This window comes from Thamnophis elegans, chromosome 1, assembly GCF_009769535.1.
Source record: "Thamnophis elegans isolate rThaEle1 chromosome 1, rThaEle1.pri, whole genome shotgun sequence".
NCBI classification, from domain to species: Eukaryota; Metazoa; Chordata; class Lepidosauria; order Squamata; family Colubridae; genus Thamnophis; species Thamnophis elegans.
The window spans coordinates 25,933,902-25,952,494 of record NC_045541.1 but is presented as its reverse complement, the minus strand read 5'-3'; the positions used below and the strand labels follow the sequence as shown (position 1 = coordinate 25,952,494).

General features: G+C 39.1%; 1 protein-coding gene across 1 annotated transcript in view; it reads right to left on the bottom strand.

Annotated features, from left to right (window-relative positions):
- Positions 1 to 18,593, bottom strand: part of SLC25A12 (solute carrier family 25 member 12) — a 49,348-nt gene that overhangs the window by 11,610 nt on the left and 19,145 nt on the right. The window contains exons 7-13 of the mRNA XM_032209833.1: positions 18,032 to 18,170; positions 15,961 to 16,054; positions 14,727 to 14,811; positions 8,954 to 9,038; positions 7,447 to 7,605; positions 6,179 to 6,231; positions 5,839 to 5,919 (exon numbers count right to left, since the gene is read on the bottom strand). Coding sequence (XP_032065724.1) covers positions 5,839 to 5,919; positions 6,179 to 6,231; positions 7,447 to 7,605; positions 8,954 to 9,038; positions 14,727 to 14,811; positions 15,961 to 16,054; positions 18,032 to 18,170 — 696 coding nt within the window. The remainder of the gene's footprint in view (positions 1 to 5,838; positions 5,920 to 6,178; positions 6,232 to 7,446; positions 7,606 to 8,953; positions 9,039 to 14,726; positions 14,812 to 15,960; positions 16,055 to 18,031; positions 18,171 to 18,593) is intronic.

The following is an 18,593-nucleotide window of genomic DNA, read 5'->3' as shown; positions in this document are numbered from 1 at the left end:
AAAATTCTTACTTAACAAATACAGCCTTATTTGATTCTGCGAGGCCTGTAAATTCCTGCCTATTGGCTTTGGGTTTTATTTTTGCCTCTTTCTTGTTTTTTTTTAAAATTACGTTTCCTTCCTAAAAATATTCCATAATTTTTCTTCCCTCCCTGTGTCCCCTGGTCAAAAGCAGGAATAAGAGCTGGCCTGCATAAACAGACCGTCATCCATTTAAACTGTTGCTAGTCTATATTATTCACACTATGGGCAGTGGAATAATGTGCCATATTGGTCTCAGCATGATAAGGCATGGCTCCTGCCAATGCTTGAATTAAAAACTGCCTAGGAAGTCTATAGCCCCTGCTTGAGGTCTGTAATAGAAAGCAAGTGTGAAGTAAATAACTCCAGAAATAAACCAGCCCTTTCAAATGGGACATTCTCCATCACACGCCTAGCCTAAGCCTCCCTATTTTCACACGAAACGCAACTCCTAAACTTGTCAGACAGCGTTTAAGGCTGCACATGACAAACTCAATTCTGAATGGAGGTTATTCATACCACTCAGGCATAGGAACAATCCACAGCCTTCCTTAAGTTAACCTCCACGTCGTGAAAAATAAAGTCTCCGCTGCGAGGAACAAATAACAAAGAACTGGAGCTGACGGCAAAGGTTACGAGAGGAGATGCCGCCCCAGATCCACCATAGACACTTCTCCACATGCCAGAGGCTGAAGGAAACGCACCAGTGACCTTGCAACAGGAGACCTCTTGCCCTTTCCAATTCCATCCCCGAGGCACCAGCCACAAGAGACAGGAGGGTGGACAGTGGGGGGGGCCTGTTCCCAGCCATTCCTCTGCTGCTGCTGCGCTGTTCACGCCAGATCATCCCAGGCTAACGTATTTTCCCTGCACAGGAAGTAGATACTTCCTTCAAAGGCTTCTAGGTGCTACATCCACTGCCTCCTCCAAGCCCTGGAGTCCCTCTCTCTTTTTCAGAGGCTCGAGTAAAAAAAAAAAAGTGACAAGGAAACATTTCAGAACCAAGTCAAGTTATTTGGAATAGGCAAAGTCTTTGCAGCTCCTGCATCTCTTGGGAGGGTTTCCGAAATTCAAAAATCAGCCTTTTTTTAATGTTTTAAAATTTTTTTCCCTAGCCTGCCCCTTCACCCATTGAGCTAAACCAATTATATTTTAGCTGGGGTGAACCCATTCAACATAACCTTATATGTATTTTAGCTGTGTGTGTTTTTTTACTGGCAATCATCCCATGAGCTGCTGTTATATGGTAATTAATGCTTTTATGAATAAGTAAATAAACTGCATATTGCACATCTAAACATAGGTATATATCCTTGTAGAGCTCAGCATTTTTAAAATACAAAGTAGGATCCCCCTGCCAAAATTTTTACTTGTCTATTACCAGCTATAGAGCAAGCATGCCACACACATCTACACACATACACACACACACCATCTGTTTGTCTGTGTACTTATCTATCTATCATCTATCAATCTTTCTACTACCTACCAACCTACCAACCTACCTACCTACCTATCTACATCTATCTACCTATCTACATCTGTCTGTCTGTCTGTCTGTCTGTCTGTCTGTCTGTCTGTCTGTCTGTCTATCTATCTATCTATCATCATCTGTCTGTCTGTCTCTATCTATGTATATACCCTGTTTCCCTGAAAATAAGACATCCCTGGATAATAAGCCCAATCGGGCTTTTGAGTGCATGCGCTAAAATAAGCCCTCCCCAAAAATACTGCAACAAAGCAGCAGCCATAAGGTGACCTCGCTTGCTACCTCCTGCACCTCAAAAATAACAAGACCTCCCCCCAAAATAAGGACAAGTGCTTATTTTGGGGGTCAAAAGAAAATAAGACATGGTATCTATGTATCTATGTATCTATCTATGTATCTATGTATCTATCTATCTATCTATCTATCTATCTATCTATCTATCTATCTATCTATCTGCCTATCTATCTGTCTATCTGTCTATCTATCACAACTTTTTGACTTCTCACTTCCACCATTTGAGTGCCAGGATAAAACATTGAACTGGTAAGTGGGAAGTTACTTCATGTTTGCCATACAGGATGCCATAATCAGATAAAAGTAATCCAAAGCTCAGCATTTCTGCTAAAGGTAGAGAGAACTAAGAAACATCTTAATTTTTTTTTGCTGGATTTACAATCCATTCCCAGGTTTGCAAATTATGGAGAAGGAATGAAGAACATGCTTAATGGAGGCTTTGCTAAGTGTGAAACATATTGTGGTACAAAACGATATTAAGTTAGGAGCCTTGATTATCAGACTTCATTACAAAAAATGAAATTGCTAACATTTGTGACTGAACACAAGTCACAGCAGGGGGGGAAATATCCTAATGAATGCATACCTGAAAACATCTTTAAGCTGTTTTTTTTTTAATATGAACCCAGTCTAATTTAAATGTGCATATATTTCCATAAAAATTGCACTGCTTTTAACTGTGCAGATTTCTTCACACAACCTCAGCAGACCTTTCCTTCCCCCATTACCCTCAGCAATGCACCCAGTTGTTAGAGCAGAATTACAAAGGGGAAAGGGTTAGCAGATGTGCTGAGCTTGGAAATACTTTTATCTGCAGCATGGAAGGGATTCCGATGTATATGATGGAGACATTCAATGGGCCTTCCAGAACAGATGAGATTCTCTCATAGTAATGAAAGACCGCTTGCTTTTGTTCCCTTTCCCCAAATTTAGATTTACAAGTGGACAATTAAAAGACTGAAGTATCAATAGAACTGCCACTCATAATCAAGAAAAACAAAAAAGCAAGTGTTACTTCAAGGCTGCCTCCTTGAATTTACCGTTGGCAAAGATCAACAGCTTTCTCATCCAAAGTTTAGATAACAAGCCAAAGCAGTTTAAATCCATCCTGCTCAAACGGAAGTTAATGCAGTGGCTACATGAAACCCTCAGTGAGTTTACTACTGTCCATGTCTAAGATGCTTGGAAGGGGCAACACCTCCATGTCACCAATTCATTCTCTCATTCTGGTGATCCAGGAGGCCACATTTGGTAACTACTTTCCAGGTTTTTAAAGATACAGAGATTGTACTTGGCAATTGTATAGGATACCATCCTACCAAATGTTGAAAATAACAAGCAAAGGCTGGGAACTTTTGCAATGTACATTTGAAAAAAATAAATGCCAGAGAAAGTTCACACCTGATGTTAAAATGTTTTCCAACCTGTTGGGAAAATATTATCCCACTGGAAAGCTACAGCTAAATGATAAAAATCACAATAAACTGAAGTATGTGCATCTTCTATAGATTTTGGTAGGACTGAGTTAAGTATATATGTTTAAAAGTCTTCCCCATCAGACTTAGAAAATCTTTCACTGATAGTTGCTTGTGGATGCTTCTCAAGAGCTTCTGTCAGAGAAAGCATGGCTAAAAAAAGTTAGACTAAAAACAGTTGTGTTTGTGGCATTAAAAAACTATGAGAAGACAGATATTTTCATTCCATATTGTTACTGAAAAGGATATGTACTACAAATAAGTTAATATTAACATAAGAAAATTGCCAAGGTTTTTAATGTTGATTTTGTATTATTGTATTTCTCTCAGTTTAAAATCACTTTTGTGGTAGCTGCGCCTTTTGAAATTTGCCACCATAAAACCATTCTCATTTACACATTAATTGCTATGGTACAAATTATTGCTCCCCGCCCCCGCAAAAAAAACCACCAGTTGTAGGTTGTAGAAATAAAAGTCTCCATATCAGCACCTGCCTATTTGTATTCTTTTTCCCCAACTACTTGGAGAATGGTATTGCTTTATATTTTAAATCATGCATATGTGTTTGTCTATATGTGCATAGTCTACAAGTTGCCAATCATTGGAAAACCTGCTTTAATTACATGTCTCCAGAAGTTGGAGAATGTTCAGGTCAAGCTAGAATCTGATTTGATCCTAATTATTTGTCCAATTTGTCTTAATTGTGGATTAATCATGGGATTTAAGGGTGATATATTCAGACAAAAATCTCCAATCTTTGTGATTCTCTCAACTACCCAGATTTTAGTGGGAGAGTGGGAAAGACCCAGAGGATATAAAAGTCAGCATACTATATGTCCCTCATTGACAATAAAACTTGTCAATTTCTTATTGGGAAAAGAAACACCAGAAACCAAAGATGTACATGAACAATTGCTTTGATTACTCTTCCTTCTGCAATAAAAGCTGCATAAATACAGATATTATTCATACCCCATATTTATTAATAAAATTTATGTATTAATAAAATTTATGTATTAATAAAATTTATGTATTAATAAAATTTATGTAGTAATCAAATTTATGTAGTAATCAAATTTATGTAGTAATCAAATTTATGTAGTAATCAAATTTATTTAGCTGCCCATCTCAAAAGTGACTTTGGGCAGTGTACAATAGTCAATAAAAAAGAATACATATATAAAAACACACACTAAAAATAGAAAAATCAAATTTAAAAATGGAGACAATTAAAACTAAAAATATGTGAAGAGGGAGGGTGAGTATATCTAGGTACCTCAATAATGGACCCAACTAAACAATCTATGATTCCTGGGCCCTTGATAGCCTAACCAGGTCTTGAGGGGACGTCCAGGACATTAAAAGGGATGGAGCCCATCTAATGTCTGGTGCCATAGCAAAGAAGGTCCACCATCTGGGACCCATCAAAACAAGGTCCTTGACAGATGATATCTGCACCATGTCTCTCTTCTGGATCTAATGGGATAGCAATAGCACTTAGACTTATATACAGCTTCACGGTGCTTTACAATCCTCTCAAAGCAGTTTACAGAGTCAGCCTCTTGCCCCCAACAATCTGGGTCCTCATTTTACCCTCCTCGGAAGGATGGAAGGATGGGTCAACCTTGAGCCTGGTGAGATTTGAACTGCCAAATTGTAGTTAGCTGGCAGTCAGCAGAACTGCATTCAAACCACTGCGCCACCATGGGATGATACAGTCTGAGGGAGGCATCCCTCAGATGACACAGTCCTGTCCATGAAGGACTTTAACAGTTAAAATCAGCACCTTAAATTGGACCTAGAAGCAAACTGGCAACTCATGAGGCTTGTAGAGCAGCGTGACCCGTCAAAACCGCGCTCAACTAAGCCGCGCCCGATTAAACCGCGTCGCTGACGTCATCAACAGGGCGACAACAGCCAGCGCGGAGAAAGGAGGGCGCTTTAAATAGCGCTTTGAAAGCAAGCCGATTCAACTTAAGGTAAGGGTTAGCTTTAGGATTAGGTTTAAGGTTAGGTTAAGGGTTAGGGTTAGGTTTAGGGTTAGGTTAAGGGTTAGGATTAGGTTTAGGGTTAGGTTAAGGGTTAGGTTTAGGGTTAAGTTTAGGGTTAGGTTTAGGGTTAGGTTAAGGGTTAGGTTTAGGGTTAGGTTTAGGATTAGGTTTAGGGGGGTTAGGTTTAGGTTTAGGGGTTAATTTTAGGTTTAGGATTTACAGCGTGCTTCTGTCTCCGCGCTGTTGTCGCCCTGTTGATGACGTCAGCGACACGGTTTAGTCGGGCGCGGTTTTGTGGTGGAACCGTAGAGCAGAGGTATAATATGTACTAGGAGCACACATAACTGCCCGCACTGCTGCGTTCTGTACTGGTTAAAGCTTCTGAATGCTCTCCAAGGGCTCCTATTTAAGCATCATTGTAGCACCAATAGGAAACGCTGATTGGCACATTCTCACCTTGAAACTATAGCAATTCTTCCCATGATTTAGTTAATATCTGTATTAAGCTGTCACTGCAATACAAACAGAGAGCAGACAGTGGAATCCTTTCTACAACAATAGTACTTACACAGCTGCCTGCGAGGATCTCTGCAAACAGTGGGATGGAACCATCTTTCTGAGTGAATTTATCTCTGACAAAGTCATTGACCTAATTAAAAAAAACATACATTTTATACTGTTACGCCGCTTCCCATAGTTTTCACTTTCAATTTAATACATTAAGATGACCTGAAAATCAAAAGCAATTCCTTATAAAGATAGATTACAATATTTGGGGACTATGTGCATGTGTATTGCAGAGGTGTAAACCTCAATGAATTAAATTTCTGAATGAATGCATATATGTAGCATAAATCTTTCTAAAAGAAAAAGGGGAAAGGAATTTGTTTGCTCTTTAACAGACTTACTGTAAGCTTTATGGCTTTTTCTGGAGCAACACCAATGAGCTGTGGAAGTAACCCTGTATAAATAAAAAAAGATTTATCACAATCATTGTACCTAGACATACATAGACAGCACAAATGTTTGGGCTTTCAATTAATCCATTCACTTCCATATGAAGAACTTCCATGGACAATTATCTTCACAAATATGTTGACATAACTTTTTTTAAGAAAAAATTCTCACTGTACTACATCTGGCAAGTCTGTTGTAGGTAGGCAGTCTGATGATGTATCAGTTCCTGCTGAAATCAACTACACTTCCTTCCCCCCAGGATTTCCAAATTCTTCTTGCAACATATTCTCCACATACATTACAATCCTCTTTTCAACAGAAAAAGACTCCTTGTTAATTTGATCAATTGGCAATCAATCTTTTGGAGACTTCATTCATTCCCATCAAATTATGACTTTTTTTTTTTTACTCGGAAATAACACAACAAAAGTCCTCTCATGTTACTAATTTACCAGATAACAATGGTGGGGCTTGAATTCCGGGAACCAGAAGTCATTATACAATCCCTGGTATCCCTTTGCTACCCTGAACAATGGGGGTGGGAGGATTGGGAAAGCTCCAAACCAGCAAAGATCTGCTCACATGAAATTATTTTGTCCAATTTGGGACAATTCCTTCTTTCTACCGTAATCTTCCCCAGCCTCTTCTACTACTAAGGAGATGGGTCCACTGAGCCACTCAAGGTTTTGCAGATACTGTGACCATGTAGTAAACAGGAAGAGACGGGAAGCATCTTCCATGAGGAAAACCTATTAGGTTTTTGAGACGCTGCATGTTTGCTACAGTAGCCTTTCAGACCAATACAATATATTAAAAGATAGAAGGTTTTCATGAGTTCATGTCATCATTTGAGAGGGCATCTGAAAAATTGCCTTTTAATAAAATGGGTTAGTCTAAAAAGGTAGGACCAGATTCCATTCAATTATTTTGGCTACCAGAGACTAACATTCTACAATGTGCACTTTACAAAAAAGGAACTGTTTACAAGAGGACACCAGGCCAAAGAAAAAAAAGATATGTTACGCATGTTCCCCCCACTCACAAATCAGTTTCTATAGTTATTTGGTGATGAGGATGTATCCTAATGATAAAGCAGCTCAGTGTTTTGCAATCTTTGCCAAAGGCCCAATCCCATTAAAATAGGTGTGATTGCTCCATTTCAATGACGCCCTTCAAATCCCCTGCAGACAAATTTGAAACCCGCCCATTGCTTCCTTACCTCTGTAAAGGCCAAAAAAACCCTCATAGCGCAAAACCTTCTTAAAACAATCGAAACTGTTTTTGTACATCAGCTCTCCTACCACCGAGCCAGTGGAGCGCTGGTTCTGCATGCGAGTCTTTACCAAGTCAATAGGATACACAGCGGTAGCTCCCACAGCTGAGAAGAACAAGCAAACAAGGACATCAACTTGATATTCTGATTTCTCATTGTGCACACCCACAAAAATAGGTCCTAGCCAGTGTTGAAATTCATTTTTTTTTACTACTGGTTCTGTGGGCATGGCTTGGTGGGCGTGGCAGGGGAAGGTTACTGCAAAATCTCCATTCCACCCCATTCTGGGGCCAGCCAGAGGTGGTATTTGCCAGTTCTCCGAACTCCTCAAAATTTCCACTACTGGTTCTCCAGAACCTGTCAGAACCTGCTGATATTCACCTACGACCTTAGGTGACTGTAATCATGCCAGCCTTTCTCCTTTCTCCACCTAGTGTCTAGTTCTTTAATACTACAAATCCCATCACCCCAGACATCTCTGGAGAGCACCAAGTTATGGGAAGTTCTTCTGAAGCAAGAAGGAAACCCAAGGAGGAAAAAGCAAGGAAGGTTTAGGAGAGTAGAAAGTGAAATGGCTGTTTCTGAAATCTGCTTCTGAACTATAACCCTAAACAGTTTAGATTCAGGGTAAATATTCACATTTTCTATTTCATGTTGCTTCTGAGATCTGGCATTAAAATGAGGTTCAGGTGCCATATCTCAGACCAAATTAAACCTGTGGCATGGCCGAGGAATGAACTTGCTTCAATCTTCTAATTTTGTATGGAGACATTTCTATTTTGGGGGGAAATTCTCAGGTCACATGGAAGTCATTTGATATTAATATTATATGGATCCCCTTTTTCTTTCTATTTCTGTTTTTTCCCCTTAGTTTTTTTTTTAAATCACTGTAATGCATATATTTGCTACCCTTAATGAGTTTTGATTGTTTGCTTTTACTAACACAAATATAAAAGGAAAAAGTGGGAGGGAACAGCATATGGAAACTCTGGCTTTACTTGCTGAAGAAAGATAGGTCTTTGACCGCATTTCTCATTTTCTAACAAATTAGAGAGCCAGTTTGGCATAATAGTTAAGACATCAGTCTAGAAACCAGGAGACCATCAGTTCTACTCCCATCCTAGGCACAAAGCCAACTGGCTGACCTTGGGCCAATCACTGTCTCCCAATGAGGCGATGGCAAACCACTTCCGAAGAAAAAACTTGCCAACAAAACTGCAGACATTCTCTGAGAGTCAGATATGTTTGAACTGAAGGCAGAGTTTAAGAGGTGACTGTCTTTGTACTTTTGAACAAGTACCCCAAATCTGGAATGACTTGTCACTGGAGGTGAGATCCACAATCACCCTTTCGGCCTTCAGGAGAGCCCTTAAAACCTGGCATAGATCTACAACTACACTAGCCAGATAATAATACAACAGTCTTGAAACATTCACAGTCACATGTTACTTACCTCCAGCAACTGAGCCCAAAGAGAACCTGTAAGCTGACTCAGCTATCTGGAGCCAGATAGGCCTGCCCCGATCGCCATAAGATTGCTGTGGGTGAAGAAAAGAATAGGGCAGAAACAGAGAGAGCAAAGAAGGAAGGAGTGGGGGAAAGGAGAAGGCAAAGGTAAGTAAGAGTCATATATGAAATTGTTCAAAAACTAATTAAGGGCTAAAAACAGTTGTGGCCTGAGTGAAGATAAATATATTTTGTTTAAAATCCATTGAAATAATTGCCTTTCTTTCAAGATACAGTATTGAATCACAGCTTTATTTTTTTCATAGCAAAAGTAGTATCTTTCAAAGATAATAAACCTGACTGGGACTAAGAAATAGGCACATAGTTAAAGTACCAGGGCTTGCTCTATTTTGTAAAAAAAAATGAAATACATGCTATAGACCAGTGGTTCCCAAACTTGGCAACTTTAAGGCTTGTGGACTTCAATTCCCAGAATTCCCCAGAGCTGGCTGAAGAATTCTGGGAATTGAAGTCCACAAGTCTTAAAGTTGCCAAGTTTGGGAACCACTGCTATAGACAATAGTCTGATCAACATTAAACCAACTTTGCTCCAAAAGAAGGCTTTTAAATATATCTGATGAAAACAGCAAATAAAGATTCTTCCAAACAGGTTTGTTCCCTATTCCTGTGATAATCTTAGTCATCTGTTTTGTGAGAAAAAGGGTCAACTGTTTCACAGTTGACAACAGTTGGTTTTTTTTTTTATATTGCCTTATAAACAAGGAATATAAGGTTCTGGATACCTCATATCCTTTTACATTCCAGCTGAGTTAAACCCTTCACATTCCTGAGAAAAGATTTGACGTGATACTATCAGTAGCAAAGTTTTTATCCCAAGACCTTCATATGCTATGATACTTGTGTAAAATTCCTACACCCAGCAGCCTCTCCACTGAACATATCCACAAGGAAGATAGCACCACTTTCTTCCCTGGAGGAGCCATTCTTCTATGCAAGAAGACTCTAAGCCAGTGTTTCTCAACCTTGGCCACTTGAAGATGTCTGGACTTCAACTCCCAGAATTCCCCAGCCAGCATTCGCTGGCTGGGGAATTCTGGGAGTTGAAGTCCAGACATCTTCAAGTGGCCAAGGTTGAGAAACACAGCTAAGCAATCATCTGGATTCAAAGCAAATGTGATGCCTGTTAGGAACAGCATGTACTTGTGCCAATATGCCAGAAAAGAAGTACTGTAATCTGTACACTACTTGAGTTACAATGAACATATGAAGAACACTGAGAAATGAAGAACCAACATGAAGGAGTGGGTTAAGAGGCTAGACGGGACAGTGAGAACCAGGTTCAAATCCATCTTCAGCCATGGAAACCTCCTCATCTAAAGATCTAAAGTCACCCTTCCTCAGCCCAATCACTCTCACAAGTTTCTGGGAATGAAATTAAGAAGAGCTGTGTTTCTCAACCTTGATATCTTGAAAATGAGTGGACTTTATGCTGGCTGAGGAATTCTGAGAGTTGAAGGCCACCTATTTGAAAGTCACCAAGTTTGAGAAGCACTGGTTTGGAAAATAAGACATGATAGAAATGCAATAACAGAGAACAAAAAAAAAAGATGCCATATGGCTGGGAACTAACAATCTTTACAACAGTGGAAAGGAAGAAGTAATCCTAAATGGGAGGTTCTTTTTTCTGATTTCCCCTTTCTCCTTCTCAACCTTGTTCTCAGTGCAGCCTCTGTTCCTAAGGTTACTACTCAGGCAATAAAAGAGCTATAACAATGCAGATACTCTTTTTTCTTCTGATGCAAATATAACTTACAACCTATTTATGAAGATGCTTACTACATCCCACGTATTGCCTGCATTCAGATAGAAGATGCAAATTAGTAAAATTAACACTATGGCTTTCAGAACATGAATATTTATAAACAGAAAATGACTGTGACAAGCATCTCTCCACAAAGCTCCCGCACATGGATATTAACCAGCAAAACAAAGACGTTTTTCCAATGATCATGTCAGCAGCCAGTGTGATAGAAAGGCCGGCTTCTATTCTTGTTTTGCACGTAAAATAGCCATAAAAAGTGGAGAATTCATCACGGATAAGCAAGTTCGGGCTGCATTCTGCTCCCTATTTCTTTGTTCAAAAGCCACTCCACAGAGTGCAGAGGGTGTTCATCAGTACTAATCAGAGGTCCCCCACAAGGCCTGCTCCCGCTCGCATTGCAGCCTGAGCCTATCCAAGAAGCAGTCAACAGTGCTATGACACTGACATAAAGTTCGCACAAGGGTCTTTCCTGAAAAGGCAGAACACAACAGAAATGAGGGATCCTTGGTACTCTCTGAGCTTGGTTATTTTCTTGCAGATGTTTCATTACCCAACTAGGTAACATCATCAGTGCTAATTAGAAACAACCAAGCTGAGAGAGCACCAAGGACCCCTCATTTCCACCCTCGGCTACAAATAACCCCCTTTATTGGTACAGCACAAATATCCTGGGTGTCAACTCATAAAGTTGCCATGGTGAGGAAAGGCGAAGGAACGCATTCCACGCATACCTTTGGCTGGAGTCAGATCTCAGATTACTACAGCAGGCTTGTGAGGGGTGCACCTCATTGGAAAATGTGATTTATGACACAGACTGAGGGGAGGGAAGGAACGGGGTAAAGTTCAGCCATAATTCAAATGAGGCTTAGATCTGAATGCAATACGGTATTGCTGGAATGGTGCTCCTAATAAATGACTGGGTTTTTTTTTTTTTGAAACTTGGTTCGAGGCTCATGAATCAATTAGGGCATCTTTCGGAAACCTGACACGGGGTTCATTCTATCTCAACCTGAGACTGCAGTTTCTAACAAGTCACCCTAACCATAGGCCACAATAGGAAGCCCTGAATGATGTCTCTACTGCCTACTGCAATTCAGTCAGGATTAAACTTGGGGGCTCTGACTCCATTAGTTAACATGACTATAAATCCACTGTCCATCACTTGCTTTTAGGGGAAGGTGTTGTTCAAATCCAGTGCAACTCTTCCCAGCAGGAACAAGCAAAAGATCTAACTTTCCTTATCTGTTTTTTTTTTCCAGCCAGAAGATATTGAAGATCAAATCCAATAGCAACGTAGGAAATCACTCAGAAAGGGTGCTTTGTAACCTCATATCTCTCAGAGGAGACCATAAAATAAGGACAGTACATGGCTAAGCCATGAACTGAAACCATATTATCCAGAAGTATGTCACTCACTCCACAAAGCAGAACTAAATGAAAAAAATAATTCTCTCTTCACTAAACGTTTGCTCCAAACAGCATTTGTATGAAACGAGCTCTATAAAAATCAATGAAAACAGATCACTTCTTTGTCTCGTTTCTCGTGCTCTCAAATGTGTTAATTTTGCATAAATGGCAAAAGACTGCATTTTACCTACTCATTCATTGGAAGCATTAATTGCAATCTCTACTCTCTCACATTAGGTATTCTTCCTGCAGACAACATAGCTGTTGTTAGTCCTTTCCTGACTCACAAATCTATCTAGTGGCTGCTTCCAGAGTGTCCTGTTAATGGGGAAAGCACATGGTTCAATATAATAATTTCACAAGGGATCCAGACATATTACCTGCCTTTAGCTATCAACCCATATTATTACCCTCGATGTCCTTTGTGGCTTAGCAGAGATTATTTGTTTAGGCAGAAAGACCCAGAGCAGAAAAACAAACCTCAAAAAGTATAGATATTCAATGCTAGTATAAAACTGGATGGGTGGAGGTGAGGGGAAAGCTTAAATGTGAATAGTCATATTGATCAGCTGCCTCACATGTTTTCACTCCTTTGAATGCCTCAGTTGTGAACAGGATTTAACAGTGATTTTTGCACCTTTCTACAATACTGGGATTTTCAGAATTTTGAAATGTTATACATTTGCTTTGAAACTAGTTTTCATCTCTTCCCTGTTCATCTTTTCATCTTTCATATTTAAAACAAACAATATTTTCCTGATATTACCCTGTTTCCCTAAAAATAAGACTTCCCTGGATAATAAACCCAATCGGGCTTTTGAGCACATGCGCTAAAATAAGCCCTCCCCTGAACATAATCCCTCTCCAAAAATATTGCAACACAGCAGCAGCCATGAGGTGACCAGCTCGCCGCCTTCTGCACCTCAAAAATAGTAAGACCTCCTTGAAAATAAGACCAAGTTCTTATTTCGGGAGTCAAAAGAAAATAAGACCCTGTCTTATTTTCGGGGAAACACAGTACAAGTATGAACCTATCTACTAATAAAAACTGCTTCTTAGCACTATACCTTTACACTGTGATGATGCAGAGGAAAAATAATATGGCAGTGGTCTCTTAAGACAATGACTTAATGCAGTTTTAAGGTTTTAGTGGAAATTACACATTGTTTCGTTATCCGGAATCACGACATGTATCATTTTTATAGGAGGGATTGAAAAGATGGATTTACAAATCTCCATTTAATATTGTTTTTAAAAGTAGCTGTGCGAGTATCAGAAATGAGTGTGCAACTTCACAACATGTACAATGCTTAGAGAAATTAAAAGAGGTGAATAAAACAAACAATCAAAATAAATCCCAGTACGATCTGTCCATTAGTAGCATTTACATTAAATCACCCTGAGTCAGAGCCAAGCAATGCTGAATCCTTTACTGAATTCCATAAAATAATACAGACACCCAATCTATTTTATGTAGTTTTTCATCTCAAAATGACAAGCAGAACGCAGAACATACATTACTATTCATTTTAATACAACCAATTTAAGCCGTGTTTTCCCACAATGAAAGTTTAAATAATAAATGTGCAGCATTGCTATGGCAACAAGTTTTTTTTTTTAAAAAAAGCTAGCAAGTAAACCTAAGTAAAATTCAGAAAGACAGTCTAGCTAAATTGTCCTGGTCAATCTCCATGATAATTAGTTTAACAAATCTTTCATATGTTGATTGTTAAAGTATAATAACTGAGTGGCATTATTGGCCAACAACAGAAATAAACTGAAATATTACAGGCAACTTAATTTTGAAAATGAATTTTAACACAAATAGATAATGCAGTCATTTGCAAACAGAGGAACTGGCATAACACAGACTCATAAAAATAATTCCACTAGCCTGTGTTTTCTTCCAGAACAAATCACACTCTGGCAGTTTGATTATATGCTGTGAGAGCTAGATTTATTCCTTTTAAATGATCACCTCAGAGATATTTCTGTTATTGGGAATTATTGGTTTTAAGAAATATAAAAACGCAAGCTTTTGCATCCACAATTGTCAGAGGTCAGGAAGAAACACAACTGCTTATTTTGATGATAAAGAGCAACTTCCTTGAAAATTTGGGTTGGGGGCCTCTCATCATCTGAGAGTTGTCTACATCCTCCTGTAGGCAGCTACCACATCTCAAAGGCTTAAAAAATACTAAGACTGGCAGAATAATTGTTTGAAGAGCTCCTTAAAAATATGGATCAGCTTTGCTTACGCCATTCACCACTTCAGTCAATCCTTTTATTATTGTTATTATTATTTGGAACACTATGAAAAGCTGTTCATAGTAGTCATAGCAGTTTTAGTAGTTGAGCAGAGGCGTTTTTTGAAGAAAGAAATCAGTGGAATGTGCATTTTTTCAACAAACGTCAATAAAAATGCCATGTAAATCTTTAAATGGGGAGGTATTTAACTTAATCTCAGGAGTTTTAACGTCCATCCATTTACCAGAATTAATAGAGTCAGCTTTTCCCTGAAAGTACCTACCTGCCTCTGCAGTTCTGCCAGGTTGTAAGGTAGGGCTCCTTCAGCCAACGGTGCAATTCTCTCAATATCTGCCAGTGTCAAGCGTCTACATATAAGTGCATGGAAAACAGATCACTGTTAAAGAGAATTGTAAATAAAAGGTACAATATATTCATTCCAGCACCCAGAAAACCGTTACTTCAGTAAGAGTTTTCCTCCTAGTCTATCTGTCTTTCTTGTAATGCATAGAGAGCCTCTTATATGACAGCAATATTCATTACCTGTAATTCATAACTAAAAAACTCCAATCAGACTAAAGCTGTCTCTCAATAACCAATCTGCCATGGCTATATACCAAAGAGCCGAGGTGGCGCAGTGGTTAGAATACAGTACTGCAGGCCACTTCAGCTGACTGCTATCTGCAATTCAGCGGTTCAAATCTCACCGGCTCAAGGTTGACTCAGCCTTCCATCCTTCCAAGGTGGGTGAAATGAGGACCCAGACTGTGGGGGCAATATGCTGACTCTGTAAACCGCTTAGAGAGGGCTGAAAGCCCTATGAAGCAGTATATAAGTCTAACTGCTAAAACATGAAAGCCTATGTTGTAGTATCCCCTACTTGTTGAAAGGTATAAATATTCTGTATTACACTTGTGGTGCCTGTTCTCAAACAGGCCCATACCTCAAAATCTCTCAAAACTCATCAACCTCCCACAAAACCTTACAAGATGGTGCGAAATCCAGTTCTTTCATTCTGTGATATCAAGGATAATACAAAAGATGTCGATTATGCAGGAAAGCTATCTCTCAAGCTGCTCCCTATGTTTCTTTCATAATTCCCAACCTATAAGGTCTTTGCCCAGTTGTGTAGCATGCAACATCTAAAGGGTATAAAGTTAGGGAAAAGTGCAGTGAAGAATATTGTGGGACATCAGATCTCTAATTTTTAATATTAGACAATCAAACAAAATTTTGTTTAAAAAGAAACAAATTTGCCAGCAAAAAAGAGTTTTGCATACAGTAAGTTTTCAATCTTTCATACATGTAATATAAAATAAATCACAACACAGACTGAATGTCCATATTGCTCCCCTTTAACGTGGGGGAAGGAAGTAGGAAACTAGATATATTCTTGTGTATTCTTGTCCTCATGCCAAATTATATGTACTCTGGCTAACATCTTGTCTTCTCAACATTTCACCATTCTGTGCCACCATTCTATTTTCTTTCTTTTTTTAAAAAAAGTTCAAGATTACCCAGTAGCATTATACAAGTCAGACATCTGGTAGAGAATATCAATTTCCAAAGGTGTAACTTGTCCAAATTTGATGGCAGACTGAGAGAATTCCTCTGTTTTTAAGATATTTTCAAAGAGAGAGAGAAAGAACCAATTATTCATAACGGTTAGATTATGCACAATCTAAACTTTATCACTTAGAAATTCTTGGTATTGTTCTTCAAACACATTGCTTGATCTCTACCATTTGGCATACAAATTTATACATCAAAATACAAAATTCACAAAATGAATCAACCAAATAAGCATTGAATACTATACAAAAGGGCAGCCTTGAAACTCGGGATAGAACTGACTGTGGTTAACATAATGTAATCTCCTTCAAGTATATGTCTATGGAGATTGTCAGTCATCCAAGTCATGGTTGTCCCAAAAGTGCTTTTTCAAGAGGCAACTGGACTTTCTGGATTTTTTTGAAGACGTTTCGTTTCTCATCCAAAAAGCTTTTTCAGTTCTGAGCTGAAGAAGCTTCTTGGATGAGAAGCGAAACGTCTTCAAAGAAAAACAAGAAAGTCCAGTTGCCTCTTGAAAAAGCATCTTTGGGTCCTTCAGGTATAGTAAGTGCCATGTGGCAAAAGTAGGAAGCACAAGTTTAAATATAAGTCTCACAGAATGCCTGACACAATCACATTCATTTATGTTTCACGTCATTCTAAAACTGCAAAAGCAGAACTTTCTATCTAGCAGTATGACCAGTATTATTCAATATTTGGCTTTATTTGATTCATATAAAAGTCAATTGAGATTGTCCTTCAAGGGAGGACAATCTCCCTTGACAAAGGAAGGAAACTTCTCAAACGTCAAAATTTGTAGCAGCCAGACATTACCCTACAAAAAGAAAACTTCCAAAGGAGTATATACCCATTGTCCAGGATCTGACCTGGACATTATGACATCACTGAAGGGGTACAGCCATTTTCAGCCTGATATTTGGTAGTCTTGCAAAACCAAAAATGGATTGTTCTGAACCTTCTAAGGGTACTTTGGAGGGACAAAAGTAGGGTTGAAGGGGCCATCAACTTTTTGTAAAACCCGTCTTTTTTTTAAAAAAAATCACAATACAAATAACAGGGGAGAATGCAGATGTCTGTCTTTTGGTTTCTCTCAGGATGACTCTATTAAATGTGTTGTACTAAGTAGATTTACGGGAGAGGGAAACACACTGTTCAATAATGTCACAGGAATTATCCGGTTCTTGCGAGACAAATCCTTCTTGCAGAGGATTCATGTTTTAAAGACAATTTTATGTGATTGATTGATATAGTTGCCCATCTCACACACATGACTCTAAGAGGCCTATAGTAAAATAGACAAAATACATAATATTAAAGAAAAACACATAGCAGTCAGGCACCAGCTCAACAACTATCAACACAATCAGGAGATGGGCTCTGTCAACACCCCCCAAGTCCCCAGGGTCAGGCACAAAACTACGTTTTCAAGGCCAGCATGGATGGGGCCAAGCCAATCTAATCTCAGATGATGTTTCAAAGGGCAGGCAATTATATAATATGATTTGGATTCAATTAAGCTAACTGAAGTCCAAAAGATCTGTATCATCTCTCAAACTTATATACAATCCCAAAATGATTCCCATATTCCCAGACAACCTAAAATATTTAGAAATGGAGCTTTATTCTGCCAGACCCACTAATTGTTTGGGGTACAGCCCCCAAATAAAATATGGCCCCTGTACAATCCTGATTTGGCTCTTTGACATCTCAGAGAGAAGTCTTTCTCCATTAACAGAAACTTAATTATCTTAATTTAATTAAGATAATTAAACCAAATAGTTTCTCCAAATACATAAAAAGGGCAAAAAGGGTTGAGAATGCACATTCCAATAAAACTCTACAGGAGACTTACAGGTTGGGTGGGGTACCATTTACTGACCATTCCTGCCCTTAGGGGTCTGGAGTTAAAGATAGGATGCTCCAGCTTTGTTTTCTATATAGCATTAAACGTCAGTAATCTAAACAATATAGGTAAAACGTCAGTAATCTAAACAATAATGAGGTTGACTCCTTTACCTTTTGTAACTTCTACATCTTTTCTAGTGCCTGCTAGGAGACTGTATATCTTTCGAACAAGTTCCATGTTGTTCAGCAGAGCATTAAAAGCATTGAAATAGGAAAAGCTGACTTGATGCGAGACAGATCCACCTGCAGCCTTGGAGAAAGCAAAACACAGTAAAATCACACAGAGAAAATAATTATCATTCGTTTAGAACAGGGGTATCAAACTCAAGGCCCACAATGTGTTTGGATCCGATCCAGGGGGCCATCCTGGTCTACTGATTATGAAAAGGAAAGACTGGGCTAACGTGGCTTCGGCCCAGTCTACCTAGTGCAAAAAGGAAAGATCAGGCCAACATAGCTTTGGCCCAGTGTATCCAGTGCGAAGTGGAAAGATCAGGCCAGTGTAGCTTCGTCCCAGTGTACCCAATGAGAAGAGGAAACATGCCAGTAGTTTGGAGTGTGTCGTCAAGCTGGCCACACCCACCCAGTCAGCCACACCTACCCAGTCAGCCACCCCGCCTAGCCGCGAGGTCAACCACAGTCCTGATGCGGCCCTCAATGAATTAGAATTTCT